The sequence below is a fragment of the Pipistrellus kuhlii genome, unplaced genomic scaffold, assembly GCF_014108245.1.
Source record: "Pipistrellus kuhlii isolate mPipKuh1 unplaced genomic scaffold, mPipKuh1.p scaffold_m20_p_4, whole genome shotgun sequence".
NCBI lineage: Eukaryota > Metazoa > Chordata > Mammalia > Chiroptera > Vespertilionidae > Pipistrellus > Pipistrellus kuhlii.
Genome location: NW_023425540.1, coordinates 26,278,896 through 26,302,202, shown reverse-complemented (window position 1 = coordinate 26,302,202; position 23,307 = coordinate 26,278,896). Strand labels below are relative to the sequence as shown.

The 23,307-nt window shown below is 46.9% G+C and overlaps 1 protein-coding gene and 1 pseudogene across 5 annotated transcripts in view; both read left to right on the top strand.

Annotated features, from left to right (window-relative positions):
- Positions 1–1,679: 1,679 nt before the first annotated feature.
- PLEKHG4B (pleckstrin homology and RhoGEF domain containing G4B) overlaps positions 1,680–23,307 on the top strand; it is a 66,312-nt gene continuing 44,684 nt past the window's right edge. For 4 of the 5 annotated variants that reach the window (XM_045571573.1, XM_045571571.1, XM_045571572.1 and 1 more), the window contains exon 1: positions 1,680–1,898. In XM_045571573.1, the coding sequence (XP_045427529.1) occupies positions 1,851–1,898 (48 nt within the window). In that variant the 5' untranslated portion in view covers positions 1,680–1,850. The remainder of the gene's footprint in view (positions 1,899–23,307) is intronic. The other variant, XM_045571574.1, reaches the window with a different exon arrangement.
- Positions 18,705–19,509, top strand: LOC118702943 (annotated as a pseudogene).

Here is a 23,307-nt window from a genome sequence, read left to right as displayed (position 1 = left end):
ACCAGATCCGTTCCCAGCCCAGGGCTTTTTGCACGAGCAGCTCCCTCGCTTTCTTCCGGCCCTTGCACAGCCTTCTCTGCCTTGACCATCTGCTTTATCCAGATTTATGTTCTCTGTTCATTGGTTTATTTGTCTCCCTCCACTGGACCTGACCGGGGCTGTGCAGCGACTGGCCAAAAGTAGGTGACCAGTCAGTACCTTTTAAATAAATGAAACCATCTCAGTTGCCCAAGTTTTGGGAAAAACTTCTTGGAAAACATCCCTGACTTTATGGATATAGCAAGGAAGGAAACAGATCTCTAGATATCATGACTGGAGACAGCACCTGGAGGACTCCTGGGCCTGCCCTGTGCAGGTCCAGCTTTCCTCTGCACAATAGGCTCCACCTGCAGTGGAGCTGGAGGGATGGAGGGGAGGCGAGATGGCGGGATTGGGGGGGGGGGGGGGCATTTGCTTCTACTACTTTGTTACCAGTCTCCAGCAAGCATGAGAGGCCAGCCCTGCCAGGTGGCTCAGTGACTGAGTGTTGACCTATGAACCAGGAGATCACAGTTGGATTCCTGGTCAGGGCACGTGCCTGGGTGCGGGCTCAATCCCCAGTAGGGGCGTGTAGGAGGCATCCCATCAGTGCCATCAGTGATTCTCACCATTGATATACATATACATATACATATATATATATGAATGAAATCTTCTTCTCCCTCTCTGAAATCAATAAAAATATATTTTAAAAAGAAGAAGAAGAAAAAAGAATGAGAGTTCAGTATTGCACCTTGACCAGGCGTCAGGGTCACTGTTGACCTTTTCTGAAGTCAGCTTCTGGATCCAGGAGGAGCTGCTGAGGGACAAAGCCACCTGCTCTTATTCTGGGACAAGGCCCAGAGGGCGCAGTAGAGAAGCCCTAAGCAATGTGCTCACTGGGCCGGGAAGGGAAGGCCGGTCCGTCTACACTGGCAGCAATCCAAGTCCACTTTCTCTATGCGGGTGGAAATCGGGGGTCCAACTGTGTTCCGTAGCCCCGTGGTTGGCAAATTGCAGCTCGTGAGCCACATGTGGCTCTTTGGCCCCTTGAGTGTGGCTCTCCCACAAAAATATCACGGCCTGAGAGAGTCTATTTTGAAGAAGTGGCATTAGAAGAAGTTTACGTTTAAAAAATTTGGCTCTCAAAAGAAATTTCAATCGTTGTCTTGTTGATATTTGGCTCTGTTGACTAATGAGTTTGCAGACCATTGCCCCAGCCCGTCTGTCTACACCACATCTGTCTACACTGGGGGAAACCAGGGCTCAATAGTCTTCGCTGATAGAAGTCAAAAGTCTGTTGGGTTTACACCCCCCCACCACCCCCCCCACCACCCCGCAGAAACCGGGTGCAGAGCCACAGCCACTAGTCTGATCCTAAGAAGACAAAGTAGAAGCAAATGCCCCACGCCCCCACGCCCCAGCTCTTAGAACAGGAGCCCGCGGGCCCGCCCAGGTGAGAGCGCCAGGTCCGGGCACTGGCACTCAGGGTCCGCCCCGCACCTCGCCCACGCCCCTGGGTGGGTGGGTGGGAGGTCAGGCCCCGCCCGGCCCCCTCCCGGAGCCCCGTGGGTGTGGCCCCGTCCCCGCCGGGGAGCCGGGTGCGGAGGTGTCAGCCCCGCCCCCGCCGGGGAGACCCCCGGAGGTGAGGCTCCGCCCTCGGGGTCCGCCCACCGCTTCCGCCGCCGCGGCCGCCAGGGTGGGGGCGCGGCCCCGAGGGTCCGCCCGGCGGACGGCGGCCCCACTGCAGCCTGGGCTCCCGGCTCCGGCGGCGGCGGCGGCGGCGGCCTCCGTGGGGACACGGCCCCGCGGCGGACAAAGGCGGCCCCGCCATGGCTCTGAGCGCGGACGGCCCCGGCGGCAAGGGCTCGGGCGCCCAGGTAGGGACCGGCCGCTGGGGGGGGGGGGGGGGGGGAACCTTGGACTTTCTGGTCTTTGGAACACAGTGTAGCAAACTTTTCCCTGAACCTCATGCATGTTATTTAGGAGGAAAAGACGCTTTCCCAAGACGGCTGCGCGGTCCTGGGTCCGGGGGAGTGCAGAGGGAGGGGGTGTGGGACAGAAAGACGCCGGCGGGACTGCTGGGGATGGGAATGCCCCCAAGTCACCCATTAGCCCAGGCGGTGGGACCAGCCCATGCATGAACCAGGGTGCAGAAGGGTACAGAGCTTGTACCGAAAGAAGTGCCAGGACTGGCTTCCAGGTTGGAGGGTCGGCTGATTTAAATAATGATCGTCGACGAGGGAAACAGGACAGTCATTTCCGATTTGGAAAAGTGCGATGGGAGCTGTGTGTGTGGCCCAGCGGCGTGCAGAGCAACCAGCGTGTCGGGTTTATGCTTCCCTTTTCCCTGGGAAACGAGATTCGAGTGTTTTGGGAAAGTAATTACATTCGACTGCTGCTACCCAACAGCATTTTTTACTGAAAAAGTTTAGCTGGTGCTTTCGGGTGTCTAATTAACAATTAGAACATGTAATTCAAAATTAAATTAAACGCATAATGAATGCCTTCCGAAAGGGCTGTGCTGAGCAGGCAGCAGGCGCCGGGAGGAGGGAGGGCGAGCGTCTCAGCTTCGTGTGGACAGAGTTCCCAGTGGACCGGAGCGAGGCAGGGTCTCTGGGTCAGGAGGAACTTTCCAGGCGCTTCATGGGAAATGTTTGCTCTCTGAAACGTATTGGGAGGTGGAGATGTTCAACCGCTGCACGTTTCCATTCACCGGGATGGGATTCCGTCTGCAAAGCTGGGCATCTGTAACCAGGACAGGAAGCCCACTTTCTCTTTTTTAATATATATTTTATTGATTTTTTACAGAGAGGAAGGGAGAAAGATAGAGAGCTAGAAACATCGATGAGAGAGAAACATCGACCAGCTGCCTCCTGCACACCCCTCACTGGGGATGTGCCCGCAACCAAGGTACGTGCCCTGACTGGAACTGAACCCGGTACCCTTCAGGCCGATGCTCTATCCACTGAGCCAAACTGGTTTTGGCGCAAGCCCATTTTTGCATCTGAGGTGGTGCCGCGTTTTGGTCTTACTGTGCTGAGTCTAGTCTGCAAATGGCGTGGGAGCAGAGTGGACTGGTCAGATGGGCCCCAGGGAACAGAGTCCTGGCCTTCCCCAGGGGCGGTGGGGCCTGGATGCTGGATACCCGGTGGCTAGCAGGCCAGCCCTCATGTTTGGTTCCATTGAAGGGGTCTGGTGTGGGTCTAGTCCAAATGGCCTTGGTGAAACGAAGACCTTTGTGTCTGGCGTCTGGTGGTGGTCTCACATGAATACATGTAAAAGATAAGGAAAGAAGCCGGCCTTGAATTTGAGAGCGAAGATGTGTGTTCACTGGTTGAATCATCCAACCCAACCTAGGAGTCCCCTGGTCCCCGGATCTCAGTGTTTCTTTTTCGAGAATCATTCCAGCTCAGTTCACATGCCACTGCCTCCCTCCTTCCCCACAAAACTGAGGTGTCCTCTCTTTGTGCTTGAACAAAAATTGCATCACCGAGAGCAGATGTGGGGAACGTCCAGCCCGAGGGCCAGGTACAGCCCGAGAAATCATTTGGTCTGGCCCTGCCAAGGCATTCAAGGTGGGTTAATAAAATGTTTGATTAAATACAGCCGGCTAATTTTTAACACATTGCGGACCAGTAGTTTTATTGCCAGCTTTACCCAGATACATTTCTATTGAACGAGTACAAAAAATGTTTTACGTAAAATGTTAAAGGCACACTTTAAAATTAAATACCCATTGCATTTTGAAGTTATTTATTACATGTTCTTACAAGCGAATACTTTTTAAAGAATTCTCATGGTCGGCCACAGCCCTTAGAACAGAAAAATATGAGAATTCTCGTGATCCGTCCGAAATGTGTTAAGTTGGTAATTTTGTATGGCTTGCGAATGAGGTTATAAATATGCAAATGGCCCTTGGCAGAGAAAAGGTTCCCCACCCCTGACGTAGCACCTGCTAGGCCTTAATAGCCGCCCACCCAGGTGGGATACCCATTCTTCAGATGGTGGAAAGTGAGGCTTTTTGTTGCCTTGTGTCTCCCAGCCAAGAAGCAGCCATGAAACAGTGGGGTGACTGTTCAGTATTGAGCCCAGGGTTTCTGTGTCCAGTCCAGAATCTCTGAGGGTGGGGATGGAGGCTTCTTCACTGCATCCCTGGGCCGGGGCTCACTGGTCCAGCTGAGGAGAACGAACCCAGCACACTTCTAGGGTTGGGGAGTCAAGAGAGGAGGCTGGGGTGAAGGAAGTGGGGGTGCAGGGGATGGGCTGAGAGGTGCAAAGTCTTGTCCTACACGTGTTGATCCTGGGGTGCGTGGGGAATCCTGAGTTCTGTGAAGCGAAGGCATCCTACCTTCGCTATGTGCCCTTCAAAGGGCCAGGAGAACAGGTGCCCTTGGAGTGGGGAAGAGGCACCAGACCCCGACCTATTGCCCGGAGAACAGGCCTGGGTCTTAGAGATTGGATATGCGCCCGCATCCACTCTGGGTTAGCTGTTGGTCTTCGGCCCAGTAGTTCAGCCTCTCTGAGCTTCAGTCTATGCCTTGTGTATGGGAATGACATGTAGCCCCAGTACCTCTTGGAGCACCATAAGGTCTGATTTTAAAAATGGATCTGCAGATGCTTCTAGAAAGGAAACTCAGTTCATCATTTAGCTAAATGTCCTCAGGTTGAAAGTTGCCTCTGTCCTGATATCTGGGACACTTTTCCAGGCCTCTCTGTTCACATCTGGGCCCAAATTCTCAAAAACAGAGCTTTCAGATGCTTTTAGACAAGTGTCTGACCTAACAGAATTTTCCCCAACTCAGAAAATCAGATTGTGCCCAAGATACTTTGTGGTGAATTTCTTTTCATCTCTTTAAAACTACTTATGTTTCTGAGACCGAGGAATGGGCTTAAATCCAATGCAACAACAATTAGGAATTAATTAATTTCCAGTTCTGCACTAGAATTGGCCATGTCAGCTAGGTAGATAGATGCACCTCACCTGCACACAGTCCCCTGACCCAGGGACCCCCAGCCCTCATACCTCCCCTGCCCAGCCCCTTTCCTGCTTGGTTTCTCCATATGTGGGCCTCCTCCATATGAGGGTCTAAAATCACCAGTGCCTGGCTTTCCTTAATTGCTTGTCTCCCCAGGCTTTGTTTCATTCTCCTTGTTTCTCTGATGCCTGGAATGGTGCATGGCGTGCAGTAGGTGTCACATGATAGTGACCCTCCCCTCCCTCCTAAAGCCCACTTTCATTCTTCTGTCTAACCCCCCCCCCCCCCCAAATTTTTCTGGGCCACACAGATGCAGAGCCTGCCCTGTGGGACCTGCGGGAGCAGCCAGGGAAACCTTGTTTGTCTCCGGGATATAGTCAAAGCAGACCAAAGACAGTCACAGAGAAAGGCTCAATACACCCTCATGTGACGTAATGAGTGTGCTTTGTGTGTGTGTTTTGGGGGTGGGGATGGTGGTGAGCCGAGCAGAAAAGAAATGCCTGAATTAATTTCAAATGAATGGAAAGGGCAGCTAGGAGGCTGACCCCTCCCTTCATTGCCAAGTGGAGGAGATGTGGTTTGGCTCAGTAGAAACTCTTTGACCTGTAATGAGCTGTAGCCATCAGGTGACTTAGCCGGGAGTGTGAAGGGGTTGGAATGAGTTTCTGAGAGCTCTTGACTCTGTCCCTGCTAGAGTGAGACAAAGGGCAGCGTGGCATAGAGGCAGCGGCTCAGAGGTTGGGATGTGGGCCATGCAGCTGGAGGGGCCTGGGTTCAATCCTGGTTTCCCCATGAGTGGGTGAGCAGGCCAGCCCCTCAACTCATCTTTAGAATGGGATAGTAACAGCATTACAGTAGGCTTTCAACAGCATCTGCAGTACTTGAAAAATGTCAGCTGTTATTCTGTGATTCTGTAGAGAGAGAGATTTTACTACAAATAAGAGGTAAAAAGCATTACATTTTAATTTGTTGTCAAATCACTTAAGGAGAAATGTTCAATGAAGTTATCTTCAAGACATTCAAAAATATCAACTGAGAAGAGGGATTATAACTGCAATTATGTACTGTTTCAAACAATCACCAATTTTTTTTTTAAAAAGAAGAAATATTTTGTGAAAGTGCCCAAATCAATAGGCCATGAATTCTACGTGGTTCCAAGGTTTCGGAGCTTTTCTTCTGGGTTATTCAGAGACTAATCCGGTGTGACTCAGTGGTTGAGCGCTGACTTTTGAACCAAGACAGAGAGCGGTTGGATTCCTGGTCTGGGCACATGCCCGAATTGTGGGCTTGATTCCCAATAGGGGGCATGCAAGAGGCAGCAGATTGGTGATTCTCTCTCATTGATGTTTCTCTCTCTCTCTCTCTCTCTCTCTCTCTCTCTGTCCTTTTCTCTCTGAAATCAATCACAATGTATTTTGAAAAAATAAAGAAAGAAAACCTAATTGGAGCACGCATTTAGTTAGTGTGGAGCACCACAATGGGCAAAGGTGTGAGCATTTAGTTCTCAAGCTGACATTTGTGTGTCCAGAGATTCTGCCACTTTTGACTGTAGCACAGAGACTCATGGTGGCCAGTGACATATGCTGACTAGCCTCTGACACTAATGCAGCCTGTCCCCAAAGCACAGTGTTACACAGGAGAAGCATGTACAAGGGTTGGGTATAGAGAGCAACAGCAACAAATGAGGAAAAATATCTTAGCACAATTTCTGAAAGGTACTATAAGTAATTAAAAAAATAATAATTTATGAGATGAGGTTCACATAATGTAAAATTAACCATTTTAGAGCAAACAGGTTAGTGGCATTTGGTAACATTTACAATGCCGTGCAACCACCTCTATCTATTTCCAAAACGTTTATGTCACCTCAAAGTAAACCCCCACACCTCTTAAGCAGTTTCCCCGATTCTACCCGTTCCCAGCACTAATGTGCTCTCTGTCTGTGGATTTATCTACTCCAAATATTTCATGTAAATCGAATCATACAATATGCAACTCTTTGAATTGTGCTAAAATACATATAACATGGAGCTGACACAGAGCCACTGGATCTGCCCACCCTAGTGTGGCCGAGAGCAATGGGGACATGGTGAGGATGCTGCACAGAGGGCCCCATAGCTGCACAAGCAGGGTCCCATAGCTGAGTTTTCTAATATACACTAGAATCAAAGGAGCAGACGCAATGGAGATTACATGGATTCCATTGGTGGTAGATTAAGGGGGCAGGAGAAAGCAAAGTGGGGAAATCTCTGAGGTTGGATATAAAACTAAATGGAGAGATACATACTTGATTTACATTGGTGAGTACCTGATAGTCAACATTTACAGCACATAGAGATGGTATTCAAGGAGCAAGATAACAACGAAGGGTTCCGTGGTCTCCTGCAAAAGATTATCCACAAAATTAGTTTTTGGTTATTGAATAGTCTTTAAACACTGGATGAACTCTAGGTGTATGAGTTTATTTCTGGAACCTCAATTCTGTAGAGAATTTTTATGAGTTTATTTGAGCCAACTGACAGCGTATACCGGGGAGTAAGATCTCAGGTTCTCGGGAGAAGAATAATTTGCAGTTTCTTGTATGTATTTGGACTTAAGTCCAGGCCATCTGAGTGGCTCAGAGAAGAGGAGATGTGGAAACTTCCACAAAATGGGCTGCTGGCCAGAACAAACAGCATTTGATCACCAAGAACATGCCAAGCTGGACGGGGAGACTGAGGAGCTGCACCACAACTGGGTGGCCCTGGAGGTGGGCGGGGTGATTCGCACGGCCAGGGACTGATGCAGAAGGGTCTGGGGGCAAAAATCAATGAAAAGCCACAGGTCATTGCAGACTATAAGAGTGAGTAGGCCATTTCTAATAATCGGCTTCTGGGCACATTTGAGAGAGCCATCGACCTCAACTCCAGGGCAAGGACTTTGGGTAGTAGATTGAGAAGGGGCCAAGGGCGAAATGAACACGAAGCCTCGAAATCAGTGCATTCTGGCTGATCTCATCTGGCTGGTTCCCCGTTACCATCGGCACCAGCATGGATCTCCTTATGCAGCTGAGTTGAACACAGGGTGTCAGCCCTGCCTAGGAGCCCCCTCTTCCTGAACCCGCCTACTGGCAAACAAAACATTGCAAAGTGTTTGCTTCTCCTCACTGTTTTGCCTCCCTACCCCCAAATCTCAAATTAAGGTACAAAACACCACCTTCCTCTCCCAGGGCGTTGGCCCAATTGTGGGTGTGTTTCCTGGGGGAGCTGAGTGGGAGCCCCTCAGATGGGCGTGTGCGGGCTGGGGTGGCCCAATCTGGTCCAGGAGAGGGAAGATGCTGCCTCCAGTGCAACTGTTAGAGACACTATGAAGATTCCAGTGTCTCCACAGCCTCACCTATATTTATCTCCTGGTTTTGTAAAACTATTATTATTTTCATCCTAATGAGTATGAAGGAGTATTTCACCATAGTTTTGGTTTGCATTTTCCTAATGAGTACTGATGTTAAGCCTTTTTTTTTTATGTGCTTGTTGACCATCTGTATCTCTTTCTTGGAGAGCTGTTTATTCAAGTCCTTTGCCCATTTTTAAATTGGATTATTTGTCTTTTTATTGTTGAGTTTTAACAGTTCTTTATATATTCTGGAAACTGGACTCTTATCAGATATATTATTTGTAAATATTTTCTCCCATCTATTGATTATCTGTTTACTTCCTTGATAGGGTTCAATACTCAGTATGCAAAATTTTTTAATTTTTATGAAGTCCAATATATATATTTGCTCTTGTTTTTTGTGTTATATCTAAGAAATCATTGCCACATACAAAGTTATCAAGATTTTTTAAGAGTTTTATAGTTTATTCATTTTAGTTTTTGTGTATGGTGTGAGATAAAGGTCCAATTTCATTCTTTTGTGTGTAATATCTACTTTTTCCAGCATCATTTGTTGAAATCGTTAGTGTAAGAAATATCCAAACCTATAGAGGATTTTGATGTCTTTATCTGGGCCAAACTGACACAATTGCCAGGAAGCAAAATCTCAATGGATTGAGAAAATGCTCCAGAGAAGGCAGTTTTGCACCTTCTCTGGAGCATTTTATACATTAAAATCAAAGGAGCAGACAAAATGGGGTTACATGGATTCCATTGGTGGTAGATTAAGGGGCAAGAGAAAGCAAAGTGGGGAAATCTCTAAGGTTGGATATAAAACCAAATGGAGAGACACATACTTGTTTTACATTGGTGGGTACCCGATAGTCAACATTTACAGCACATAGAGATGGTATTCAAGGAACAAGATAACAACGAAGGGTTCTATGGTCTCCTGCAAAAGATTATTCTGCTATTTCAAAGTTATGCTACCTTAGATACAAAAATATATAGACAGGTTTACTTTAAGTAAAACTTAATCTTTGTCAAGGACACTACAGGTTGAGGATGTGACTACCTGCCATGACCCACTTTTAGTTAGGAATTTGTATGTTTAGACCACCCTATGTGGTTTCTTTCAGTCTTTGAGTTTGTAAGGCCTACCATGCCCTAAGTTTGTCAGGTTTAGTATGTGGACCCTTTTTTTGTCGACAAAATTAATTTTTGATTATTGAACAGTCTTTGAACCCTCGATGGGCTCTACCGTGTTTCCCCAAAAATAAGACATCCTCCGAAAATAAGACCTAGCACATGGAAAGATAAGACATCCCCTGAAAATAAGACCTAGCGCAACTTTGGGAGAAACAATTAATATAAGACACTGTCTTATTTTCGGGGAAACAGGGTAGTTGTATGAGTTTATTTCTGGACCCTCAATTCTGTAGAGAATTTAATGAGTTTATTTGATCCAACTGGCAATGTATATCAGGGAACAAGACCTCAGCTTCTCAGGAGAATAACAATTTGCTGTTTCTTATATGCATTTGGACTTAAGGAGGGAACATAAGGAAGATTACATGAAGTAGGAAAAATCAAGGGAGGGATTGGATTAAAGAAGGAAGGGTGAAAGGGGCATTTCAAAGGTATATTAACCTTAGATGCACAGAAGCAGTGGACAGGACTTGCTTAAAGTGAAGATAAGCCTTTTAGTAAAGAAGTTATATACCATGGTGGGGATGTGACTGTTCACCATGATCTGTCCAATTAGGAATTTATAATCAGATCACCCTATGTGGTTACTTACCATAGAACCTGATTTTCTTCTATAACCCCCGTTTAATCATAAATCTATCCAAAGGATGCATTGATGGCCAACCTTTTGACCAGCTAATGTGATCTCACAGTGCTATGAAGGTTTGTTCCTAGGAAGTCTCAGTATTGATGTTATCTATTGACCACTGGGGATGGGGCAATACTGTAGCCATGGGATATGAGTGGAAGCCAGGTTTTCTTGAAATGAGAAAGGTAGGTAATTGGAAGGCAGCCAGGTCTTAAGGCTTTTATTGTGAAAAAACACTGGATTATTTCTATCCTGTGAACTATCATGATCTGAATTTTGCCTTCCACCTCATTATTCTATATTTGGCATCTAGTATAACATTTACATAGTCATAAAAAAAAGAGTATTTACAGTTGTTATCTTATACATGTTCAGTTGGACTATATAGAAAAACCCAAAGAACAAGTATAACTACCCTGTTTCCCCCGAAAATAAGATAGTGTCTTATATTAATTTTTGCTCCCAAAGATGCGCTAGGTCTTATTTTCAGGGGATGTCTTATTTTTCCATGAAGAAGAATACGGTACCCATTTATTGTTAAATGAAAATAAAGGAAATTTATTACCTGTATACGGTACGGTAGTACGGTAGTTGTCAACACAAACCAGACAAACTGTGAATCCTACAGTATCAGGAATTTACTCATTTATTCAATGACAATCATGTCATCATCTTCTGGAACATCATCATAGCAATCCAATTCCTGAATTTCCTGGTGAATTTCTTGTGACTCCATTTCTTTCAGAATCAGTGGACCAAATCTCTCAATTTTAGCCTAGGGAATCCTTCTTTTCGGGAGGATGCCTTATATTTCACTCAAAAGGAAACCTGTAAATAGGTCTTACTTTCAGGGAAACATGGTATTAGTATGACTAATGTCATTAACAGACAGATAAGGACAAATAGAATGGTTTCTGAGTTCAATATCAGTCCATTGGTATACAGGCCTTGTTGACATATTGTCTGCCTCTGATGTTAATGGAGTTTCTGGTGTCCCTTGAGGCAATATCAAAGATGGGTAGATGTCCATTCCTGGCTAGGCTCCTGGTAAGGTCTGATCCAGCAAAGTTGGAGAGTATCTTTTATTTGGTGTCCTTTCCAATAAATGAAATCTTCAGGTCATAGTCAATGATCTTTGTCTTCTGGAACTCATTCTGAATCGTTTACTAACTTGGCATTTTTTTTAAGTAACTCAAACATTGGCAATAGGATAAGATGTCATCTCGTAAGTTACTTCATTTAATTCAATTAAATACACTATGATCCATAGAGGAATGCAAAAACCAAAAAGTGAGGAGCCAGGGAGCCAGGAAAAGAACCAAGCAGTTGCCTTGGTTTCCCATATCCCTGACTATCCATTTCTTTTAAATCACTTAACTTCCATAAACATATTTCACAGACATCAAAGTCAATTATTAACATGGACTTATTTTTTGTAAAACCCAGATAAAATAAAGACATGTCTTTTTTACTTAAACCAACAAACTTAAGCTAACTTATATTTACTAAAGATTAATCTTAGAGACATGAACTTGAAAAGCATGAGTTAGTTTCTATATTTCTGAGAATGTTAGAATACTCAGTCCTTACAAGTGCTTGCCTTTAAGTTAATTTTAACAATAACATCCGGAGGTAGAACATTATCTCACATTTACTGGAACTGGTGCTGATACTGGGCTGAGGCTTTTTCAGGAATTTGTGCTGGACCCGGACGGAAGCACCTTTGTTTTTTTCCAGAAGGAGGTGGGGTGAAGACTTCAAGATTGCATGTCTGGCTGGGAAAGCTCTGCGGGACCACCTCAGGAGGCATTATGGGAGTGCAGGAAGTGGCAGATGGTAAAGCACAATTTAAGGTATTTTATGGAAAATGCAAACCATACACATGATAAAAACCATTACAAAAAGCTATTCTACTGAGAAACCTATGATGTGTCTACTTGGAGTGCCAAATAGTCCTTTGCATGGTCTCCCTGCCCAGGAAAGCCACCAGGAAAGGCAGCCTGGCAGGTAAGGCTGTACATGACGTGAACAGGCTCCCAGCGTTTCCAATGTGGGGCACAAAGAGGAACCAAGAAAGACATGCACAAGAAAACTGTTGGGGATCCTGAGTCTTAAGATAAAGCCGAAGCCTGGAGGCCAAACCCACACTCAGAATGGGCATGGCAGGAGGCTTATCAACTGTTGGTATTCCAGAGCAGGGAAACTCTGATGCAAGGAAGCAAAACATAGCATGGAGGAAAGGTGCAAACTGGAAAACAAGAGGTGTGATGCATTAATTACATACATTAATGCACACACAGACTCAGAAGAGTTGATTCCAATTTTTGTTTTGATGGCATTTACAATTTATATCTGTCCTTGCTTGACAAATCAAGTTCCAAATGACCTTCCCCTTTTTATAATAAAGACACCCATTTTTAATACCTCAAAAAATTGGGTTGTCACCTAAATGACATCATAGGTTGGCTCATTTATCTAAATGCCTTCTCTCTCCCCCTCTCTCTCCCTCTCTCTTTCTCTCTCTCTCTTTCTCTCTCTCTCTCTCTCTCTCTCTCTCTCTCCTTATAAATTCTTGTATATAATTTCATTTTACAATAGCTTATGGGAGAAGGCCTTCTTAGCTTAGGGGACAAGTTCTGAGATGGTCTATAATCATTTTCTTTCCATTCATTCTGCCTAATTGGAAAGCTGGCTTTTTCTCATTGTTCACACAAAAATTAATTTAAAAGTATCAAAGGATCCTCCTTTTGGCCACCTTAGAATTAATAGGAGGTTGACTGTTGTGGAGATTGTTGGCCTTGGAGTCACAGTTTCCCATGTAAATATTGAGGTCTGTAGAGTCTGAACTTACTTTTTGGGAAACCCAGTCTTTATGTGGACATCTCTGGAGAAGCCAAATGAGACGGGTATTCCTATAGGACTGCTTCTTAGTCACCTAACAATAGCATACTGGACGCCACCAGAACCGCATGCTCTTCAAGCACAGGCCCCTCTCTCGGGGTGAACCCCTTCCTTCTTCTCTCCCTAGGGCTTCCGCTATCTTCTCCAGGATTGGCTGCATTGCCACACTGGACAGCCCCGGTGCCCATCTCCACCACTCTGGATTCAGGGATCTGGACAAATCATCACCCACCTTGTCATTCCCACTGGGGAAGCAAGTGTCCTTTCTCTTTTGAATCTAAAGAGATTCAGTCTCTCAGTTGACCAGCTAAACCTTTGTTCAGATTGTTTTGAATACTATTGACTCCTTAACAATATTAAGTCTTTCAATCTATGAATGCAGGATATTTTCTGTTTATTTAGATCTCTTTAATTTTTCCAAGCATTGTTTTGTACAATAGTTTTCAGTGTATGTGTCTTTCATTTCACTGATTAAATGTACCCTGGGTGTTTTATTCCTTTTGGATGCTATTGTTATGATGCACTTGTTTTCTTAATTTCCTTTTTGAATTGTTCATTGCTAGAAACACAGCTGATTTTTGCATGTTGATCTTGTACCCCTGCAACTTTGCTGAATCCATTGATTAGCCCTAGTAGGCTTTTTGGAGATTCTTTGGCATTTTCTATAAATAAGATCATCTGCAAGAAGAGACAGTTTTACTTCTTCATTTCTAATTTGAGTGCTTCGTTCTCAGTTTTCCTTCCCAGACTTTGTTCATAGACGACACATTTCTCGGTGCTCATTGGTTTTAATTTAAATACTGTCAGTGAAACACAGCATGTGAGATGGGAGAGCAGTGCCCCCGCCCTGGGAGGACAGGGGCTTTGGACAGTGTTGACCAGAGAACCCAGGTGCATGTTCTAAACACACACTTCTGTTTCCCCAAATGTCCCTGGATGCAGGCACATGATCTCTACGTCCTCATGACCTGCCCATGTCCACACATCTCTGCACTGTGTTCCACCATCGCTCTGGATTTGCTGCCATTATTGACGGAATTCCTGCCAGATCCTTGTGAGAGTTCAGCAAGCCTGATCATGCCTTCTGCAGTTGAAACACTGTCCTGAAAGGGGTCAGAGGTCAAATAATTTACTAGTGACTAATACAAATTCCTCACTCAGCCCTGGCCAGTGTGATTTCAGTGATTGGAGCGTCCCTCCCTTCGACTCTCTCTGAATATCAGTGGAAAAATACCTTCGGGGTGAGGATTAACAACAAAAATTCCTCACTCACTGCCACCCACTTCACCTCCACTTTTCACTCACCTCCACTTTTCACTCACTGCCACACTCCTTCACCTCTCCACTTCACGCACCCTCATCTTCCCCCCTCCCTCACCTGTACCTCTCACTAAACTCTACTCTTTCTCACCTCCCTGTTACCTCTATCTTTTCTCAAGGACACCCTCCCTCATCTGTACCATTCACCTCCACACTTACCCACTTCTACCCTCACTCACCCACCTCCTCCCTACTCACCTCCACTCTCACTCACCTCTACATCTCACTCACCTCTACCTCATTCACCTTGACTCTTCACTCACCTTCACTTCTATTCACTTCTACCTCTCAATCATCTCTATTGTTTTTTGCCTCCCACCCTTCACGCAAAAGTTAGACCCGTTGGGAGAGAAGCAGATTGTGAAAATGCAGGGTAATTAACCTGTGGTCACTTGAGCTGAAACTACCACCTTATGGACTCAAGGAAGCCCACATCTTATTTGTTGTCCACATTGGAACACTTTGAAGGGGGAAAAGAGTGGTAATGCCAAGACCACAGGTGAAAACCCAAATTATCTGGGGAACCCTGTGACTTGGGTATCTTTTCCTCCTGGTGACTACATTGTAAACCATAAGGGTTGGTCCCAACAGTAGAAGGGGGTGCTCATAAACTGGGTGTCTCCAGACTCCCTTGCAAAGCTAGTTGCTGTAATTCCAGAGGGAGCACGTCAGAGCCATGCTGTGCAGACATGCCGACTATACAAAGTGCAGCCAGCCCCCAGCAGATGCGGACACACCCTCTGTCCTCACAAGCCGGCCCACTCTTAGGTCTCCGCCAGGTCCAGGCTGCGTGTACACTGAGCCTGGCCACCACTGGGCATTACACCTCTTGTTTCCCAGTTTGCATCAACACCTTTCCTCCATGCTATGTTTCGCTTGCTTGCATCAGAGTTCCCCTGCTCTGGAATACCAACAGTTGATAAGCCTCCTGCCATGCCCATTCTGAGTGTGAGTTTGGCCTCTAGGCCCCAGCTTCAACTTGAGACTCAGGGTGCCCAGACTCAGGGTTTTCTTGTGTATGTCTTTCTTGGTCCCTCTTTGTGCCTCACATTGGAAACGCTGGGAGCCTGTTCACGTCATGTACAGCCATACCTGCCAGGCCTGCCTTTCCTGGTGGTTTCCCTGGACAGGGAGACCATGCAAAGGACTATTTGGCACTCCAAGTAGACACATCATAGGTTTCTCAGTAAAATAGCTTTTTGTTATTGTTTTTATCACGTGTATGGTTTGCATTTTCCATAAAATACCTTAAATTGTGCTTTACCATCTGCCACTTCCTGCACTCCCATAATGCCTCCTGAGGTGGTCCCGCAGAGCTTTCCCAGCCAGACATGCAATCTTGAAGCCTTCACCCCACCTCCTTCTGGAAAAAACAAAGATGATTCCATCCGGGTCCAGCACAAATTCCTGAAAAAGCCTCAGCCCAGTATCAGCACCAGTTCCCCGACAACCTCAGCCCAGAGTCAGCATCAACACCTGTCCCACCAAAACGAAAGATTAAGTCTAAAGCATGAGGTTCTTTAGGAAAAGCACAGGAATCATGGGTAAGTTAAAGTGCATGCCCAACTGTGCTTTTCCATTAATACCATACATTGGGTCCTCCTTACCTTAGTTGTTAAAATCAAATCAGGACCTTGGTACCAGGTACCTTAACGGCACTATCAAGCAGAGAAACACTGCCAGTCTGAGAGGAACTTTCCTAGGATTCCTGTACCCCCATTTTGAAGAACCACAAATCGGATCGATTCCTGACTTTAATCACAGCTGTAACATCCCAGCTGTGGCTGGGACCCCTGCCCACAGAATGCTTAGGGAAGATGTTAGGTGACATTTTCAAATTCGCAGTGCAGATATACAGTGTCACACTCCCACTCAGTGTTTTTGCACCTACTCCCTTTTTATATATGTTGGCATGTAATCTGAAAGTGTGGGGGGGGGGCGGGGGGGAAACACACCTGTAATTGGTGATTTCGATGGAATCTGCTGTCAGATCTACAATTTAGAAAGATTAGTTTCAACCCTTCCACAAGAATATCCACGGGAATTAGTTGTTTCTCTGTTGGAAGTTGCCTGGGAAAGGTGTGGGGACGCCAGGTGTGCTGGCTGAAGACCGGATGCGAGGCAGACGCTGGCAAAGCAGCTGGACTCAGACAAAAGGGAACTCCATCTGTTTTTGAAGTGGTTTGTTGTGGCTCATTTTAATAGGGATGTGAACCAAAAAGGACAACAAAACTCTTGGAGGATGAGAATATGTTTCACTCTTTATGCTTGAGAAACTATACATCTCACTGCACGGACACATTTCAAGAGCACTTTCCTTTCCTGGCCAAGGGTTCTTCAGAGAAATTAAGCAGCAAAGAATGGACCAAGTCTCGATGGAGGGCCCAATGGAGAAAGTTAAGTGTGGTGTACTTAGGAGTACAGGAGATGTGTTAAGTTGATATAATAATCTTTATGCTCCAGCTGTGATTTAGAACAGACAAAACTCTTACTTCCAGCTGAAATTACATTTGGCAGGAGAAACCCAGTCTGGGCTGATTGTGGTTAATAACAGTCTTGTACAATTTTATCAAATACCTTCAAAGAACTAAAATAATTAAAGTCAGCCAAAATGCCTTGAAAACCAACCTCTTATTGTCAATTTTCCTTTTGTATTAAAAAAAATAAAAAGCTTTAAAGTCCTTTTAAAATAAAATAAGTTGTTACCATTGTGGAATAATTGATGAATTTAATTTTAGTAATTTTCCTGTTTTACATATGAAGAAACCAGGTGTGCAGAAATCTCAGGGATTTTATACTATGAAACCAATATAGAACTCCAGGTGGCATTTATTGTACATGTGGTGTCATCATCCCCCCCCCCACCACCACCATCACCTTTGCCTTGGCCCGGGGACACTGCCCACTGCCTAGCCAGCCTCCTCTTCATTGGCACCTCCATTTGGACCCCCTTGGGCCCTATAGCCTGTTTCTCATCTTGCCAGCTCTGTCTTCTGTCTGCTGAGGGCAGGCCTGCGTCTGCTGGCCAACCACTGCAGGATCAGCAAGTGAACTGTAAGGTGGGGTCACTTCCGGGTCGCTGCTGGCATGATGGGCTCCAGTGCCCACGGCAGGCCTCTGTCTGGGACCTTGTGCTTGCAGCTGCTTTTGTCCTGTGCACAGACCAAGTGATCATACAGCAGGTGGCTAGGGTTGTGCTTTGACTTCCCACGTGCAGCCATCATTCCCAAACATGCCACACAATAGGGACACCCCAAGACTTTCATAGCACCCTCCCCCCCCCCAATTTGGGAATTCCCTGTAGTTTATTAGGTTGTCGAATACAAAACAAGGATAACAGAACTTTAAATGACTGCTTTAGGCCCTTTCCATTCACTTGATCATGAGTAGAAATGAGCAAGCCCCAACAGACAGAGGTGCCTGGTGGCCATCCTCCATCGCAGGCTGGGACCATCGACTTGCCCAGCCTCAGAGCACACGGAGCAGTGCTGTCCTGGGCTGACTCATGAAGAGGCACATGTCACTGACAATCAGTCGAACATTGAACGTTGAGTTAGAGAATGGTGTGAGCAGAGCCCTCCTTCCTTCATGCCTTCACCCAGAATGGCAGCCATGCTGAGCCAGGCTCCACACCATGGGGGCAGCAGATGGGAGGTGGGTGGAGCTGCCTGGCAGGAATTCCCCCCTGAGAGTGTGGGGTCAGCAGGTTTTCTGTGAAAGGCCAGACAGTATTTTAGGCTTTGAAGGATCACATGATCTTGATTATAACTACTCAACTCGCCTTTTACAGCACAAAAGCAGCCATAGGCTGAGAGTGGCTGTGTGCCAATAAAACTTTATTTATCGACACTGAAATTTGAATTTTGCATAATTTTCGCACCACAGACTAGTGTTCTTCTTTGTTTATATTTCAATCACTGGATCATAGATTATGGGCTGCTGAGCATTTTGTAGAGAGCAGCAAGGACAGAGCTGGAGTGACACAGGGTGCCCCCACAGATCCACGTGAGATCCTGAGGCAGCTTTTCCAAAGAACACCCAGAGGAAGATTCTGAGTGTGCCAGGTACAGGCAGATTCACCAGGAGATAAAACCCCATTAGGTCAAGGCCCATTCTGTGTGGAGGTAGATTTGATAGAATGGCTGATAACATAATTGCAGATTTAATACAGAGTTGTGGGGCGGGCTTGCTTTTCCAGTCATGGGAGTTAAATGTGTGAATGTGGTTATAAACTGTGAAGTGCCCTCAGTTACCTCTATGGTGGGTGTGGCATTACAGTTTGGAGGTTCAGAGGCCACATGGTGGGCAGGTATGTTGACACCCTGCTAGCAGCTTGGCAGGGTCCTATTTCTTCCTTCAGGAGAGCCTACCAGTGGTCAGCAAACTCATTAGTCAACAAACCCAAATATCAACAGTACAACGATTGAAATTTCTTTTGAGAGCCAAATTTTTTAAATTTAAACTTCTTCTAATACCATTTCTTCAAAGTAGACTCGCCCAAGCCATGGTATTTTGTGGAAGAGCCACACTCAAGGGGCCAAAGAGCCGCATGTGGCTCAAGAGCCGCAGTTTGCCGACCACGGGCCTAACCTGTTCATCTTATCGAGGCTGCAGTGGTAGCAGCTGCTCTTTGAGTTTCTCTTTGCTGCTCAAGGAGAAGAAGAAAGATGCTGGAAAGTTGGCCAAGAAAGACAAAGACCCAGGGAACAAATCTGGGGCAAGGCCAAGAAGGAGTGGTCCAAAGACAAAGCTCCGGACAAGCTCAATAACCTGGTCTTGTTGGACAAAGCAACATATGACAAACTCTGTAAGGAGATTCCCACCTGTACGCTCATAAACCCAGCTGTTGTCTCTGAGAGACTGAAGCAGGCTCCACAGCATGGGAGGTGAAGGCCCCTGGTTCCTTGGCCAGGGCAGCCCTACAGGAGCTCCTCAGTAAAGGACTCACTACTCTCAAAGCACAGCGCTCAAGAAACTTACACCAGAAACACCAAGGGTGGGGATGCCCCAGCTACTGGTGAAGGTGTGTGAACAACAGGTCCCACTAGCTGTACATTTTGAAAAATAAAACTTTATTAAATTAAAAACAAACAACCACAGTAAAAAAAAAAAAAAAAAAAAAAAAAAAAGAGTCTAGCCCTAGCTTGTTTGGCCAGTGGATAGAGCATCGGCCTGTGGATTGAAGAGTCCTGGGTTCGATTCCGGTCAAAGACACATGCCTGGATTGCAGCCTTGATCCCCAGTAGGGTGTATGCAGGAGACAGATGATCAATAATTCTCTCTCATTATTGATGTTTCTACTTCTCTCTCCCTCTCCCTTCCTATCTGAAATTAATTAAAATTATATTTAAAACAAACAAACAAAAACAGCCTAATCCCGGCTGCACCTGCCAGTCCCACAACAGGAAGTTTAGTCTGGGACAGAAGGAAAAACTTGAGATCAGTTTAAAAATAAATTGGGGTGTAAGCCACCTGGAAAGCCCCTGCTCCATGTGGATCTGAGCATCTGAGGAGGAAGAAAAGAAAAAGTGCAGTGCAGCCTCAGTCTGCTCACAAACTTGAGAGAAGCCCCTCTGGCAGCCGTCCCAGCACGGTTCTGGGCGTAAGATTGCAGAGGGGAGCTGTTCGAACACGCTGGCCGGCGGACTGTGGCTGGGCTGAGTGTTTCGCCCTGTTAACGGATTTTCATTGTCAGTGATCCCTGGCATCCCACAATCCACTGTAATCCGCACACCAGCTTTAAATTGCTGAAGTCAGGTGATTGTGTGTGTGTCACATTTAGTAAGTTATGTATAGAGAAGATCAGAGAAGATGATGAAAACATCAGAGAAGATGTTTTCAGGGTTTATATTTGGAGACATTATTTTCTGGATTCTCCTCTTGGGCCTGTTACACAAGGAACAGCCCTGAAGAATGGCCCAAAGGTCATTCCTTTCTTTTGGCATTCTCCTAATTTGGCCCTGACACCCAGAAGGTGTTTAAAGACCTTTGTGTCTGCTAGGCCTGCTGGTAACCTCAACAATACCACTATTGCTCACTGACAAATAGCTTGAAGCTCCAGTTCCGGGGAAAAGTCTAGGTAGGGTGGGAGGCACTCATTACAGGACCCTCACCTGGAAGTATTGGGAAAAGGGAGAAAAGAGACGGGAAAGGGCAGCCACAGAGTAAGGAGTAGCTTCCTCTGCAGTTGCCTTTCAGCTGCTGTGAAATGTCAAGAACCCTTGTTTGAATACGAAAGCACTGGGAATGGCCTATTGCAGTTCTCTCTTAATTATGCTCAGGCACTTGAAGGAAACGGGCAGCTCCACAGCCAGCTCCCTGTTTTCTTCAGGGGAAAGTCTCAGTCCTCAGACATTTTACTCTTGGGATTTTAAAAAACAACTTAGACCCCAACACACAGTGTTGTTTTTAAATACTTTGCATACTTATTTATTTTAATATATTTATTTTTAGTTTGAAAGAAAAAATCTGCAAGCAGTATTTCGTAGCCAGGGGAATGAAGATTTAGCACTGCACTTTACAAACAAGTTTCAAATTAGAGAGTTTTTTCCTCACGACTGCTATGCAGGCTTCAAGCTGTGCTGAGATTTGCTCTGATGCTCCAGTTGTTGGATGGGGGCTGAGCACAGATCTGGGTGAGAAGTAAGGCTGAAAAAATGAGAAATTGAGTGCAGGGGTGCGCACAGGCAGGAGTGGGGTGAGTTTCCACGCACTTCCTGAGTGTGTGTGTACGTACATGTGTGTGCCTGTGCGTATGGGTGTACACACATGCAGGAAACTGTCTCTGTGTATGTTTGTGCATGCATGTCTGCATGTGTGCATCTGCTTGTGCATGTGAGTGTGCAGAGAGACCAAAGTGCAAGGCACCGTCTCAGCAGGCTGGAATGTGCCTGTCCACTGAGACCTGCTGTCACAGACCCATCTCTCTCAGGCTATAGGAGTAAAAGATAACGGGCTCATTATCAGTGCCTAGTGGCTCTAAAGCCAGCTTTAGCCCCCGCCTATCTCTCACTGCTGGAGGTTGGCACCAGCTCTGGTGAGAAGTCCATATGTGCCCATAGGGTCAGCCTCCAGGGTCCACTGGACAGCACCCTCTCACTGTTGACTCTTGAGAGACCTCCACTTTCTGGTCTGCTGGGCTCTGCTCTGGATTGCTTGTCCCTCATTCGGATACCCAGCCTTGGCCTCATTCTGTCCAATGTTTGGGCTCCTCCAGAGAGCCCAGGCAGCCCCTAACTGTCAAAGGGAATGGGTGGGCACCCTGCAAGAAAGAAAAATCACTAGAAGGCTCCTTCCCTGATCTTCCCACCCAGTGAGACCTTGCTCATGTCTGTGCCCTGTGTCTATGTAAAGCTGGTCTGGATACAGCTTGGCCTGTGCTCCCACCCTGCCCCGGCCTGGCTTTACTCCCTGGTCTGTGGTCAGTCCTTTGGGGTCCTCTGCCCTTTTACACTGTGCGTTAGTGGAGAGCTGGGTCACCCTGGGCAGGGGCTCAGAAGAAGTGAACTGGCCCAGCCACGGGGTTTCCTGGGGCTTTAAGCTGACAGGTGTTCTCTGGTGTGGGGAGGAAGGCTTTGGCCAGATCATGGTGTTGTCACCAGCATGAGCCATCACCACAAGGCCTAGAAGCTCACCTGGGCCACCCCGGGTCTCGGTTGAGTGGTTCAGGTGGGGCTTGGACATCAGACCTATGTGCACCAGGTGTGCCTGTTTCCGGACTCCAGGGGGTGCAGACATTGCGGTGAGAGGGGTGAAGTGGGGCTCCTTCTGCAGCAGTCACCATCCCAGGCTCAGTTGTAATGGAGAGGTTTGAAAGGAGGCTGTGGAATCAGGAAAGAAAGAGCCTCATTGATAGAGGAGTCCCCAGAGCCGCCCCCAGCTGCTGGCGTCTCACGTCTCCACTAGGCTTCCTGTGCCAGTTGCGGGTTGGAAAAATTATGTGCCAGGTGAGGCTTCTCACCAGGGCCTGAGAATCTCTACATTCGGCAGAATTAGTAGCGTGTGTTGCTTTTGTTAATCACCGAGCTCTTCCAAGTGTGTGGAGTGTAGACCTCAAGAGGCATCGCCCCTTTTCCTCCCTTCTCCTTCTCTCTGGGCACCAGCGTTGGGCCACAGGATTTTTCACCCCTTAGAAACGTCTCAGCCTTCCAACTGGGAGGGTCGGGAACCCCACATACACAGCAGCTGTGAGCGGAGGCAGGGCAGGAACCGGCAGACTGGGTGTCGCTGGACTAGATGTACACAGCCTGATGTAGACATGCTAGGAGTAGACAGACTGGGAATAGACAGGCCGGCACACCAGTGGATGAGGGGATCAGGCTTTTTAGGCAGGTGTCTTGGAAGCAAAGGTGGTTTCTGGGTCTATGCACACAGGAAACCAGCGATGGTCATCGATCCCTTGGGCAGGACGCCGGGTGCCGTCACTGGGCCCTTTCAGCAAGGAGGCCCCTGTTAATAGCAGCTAAGCAGCTCTAACCAGGCTGGCTGCGCAGAGCAGGCCTCCTGGGAGTGTGGGTTTCACACACAGCTCCTTCACCCTCAAAGCTGAAAAAGCAGCTATTGATGGAAAGTGGGGCAGCGCAGGGCCCCTTTGGACCTGGGTCCTGCTTGGAGGGGTTGCAGGATGCTCCAGTGCACATCCTGGCTTTTGTTTATAAGTTCTGGCTAGAGGCAAAGGCCACAGCAGCGAACTGAAAGGCGGCTCTGCCTTCTGGGGTGGAAGTGCCTGGGGGACAGGCACCCCCACACCCCTCACTCAGGATGGCTTCCCCCTGGGCTGCAGCTTGTTATCACTGGGGGCTGGTGTGGGGGCTGCAGGAGGAGCCAAGCTCCCAGACCAGATTAGGGGCCTTTGTGACCGCCACCCCCACCCTCGTCCACCTGCCCAAGCCTTGCCTCTTG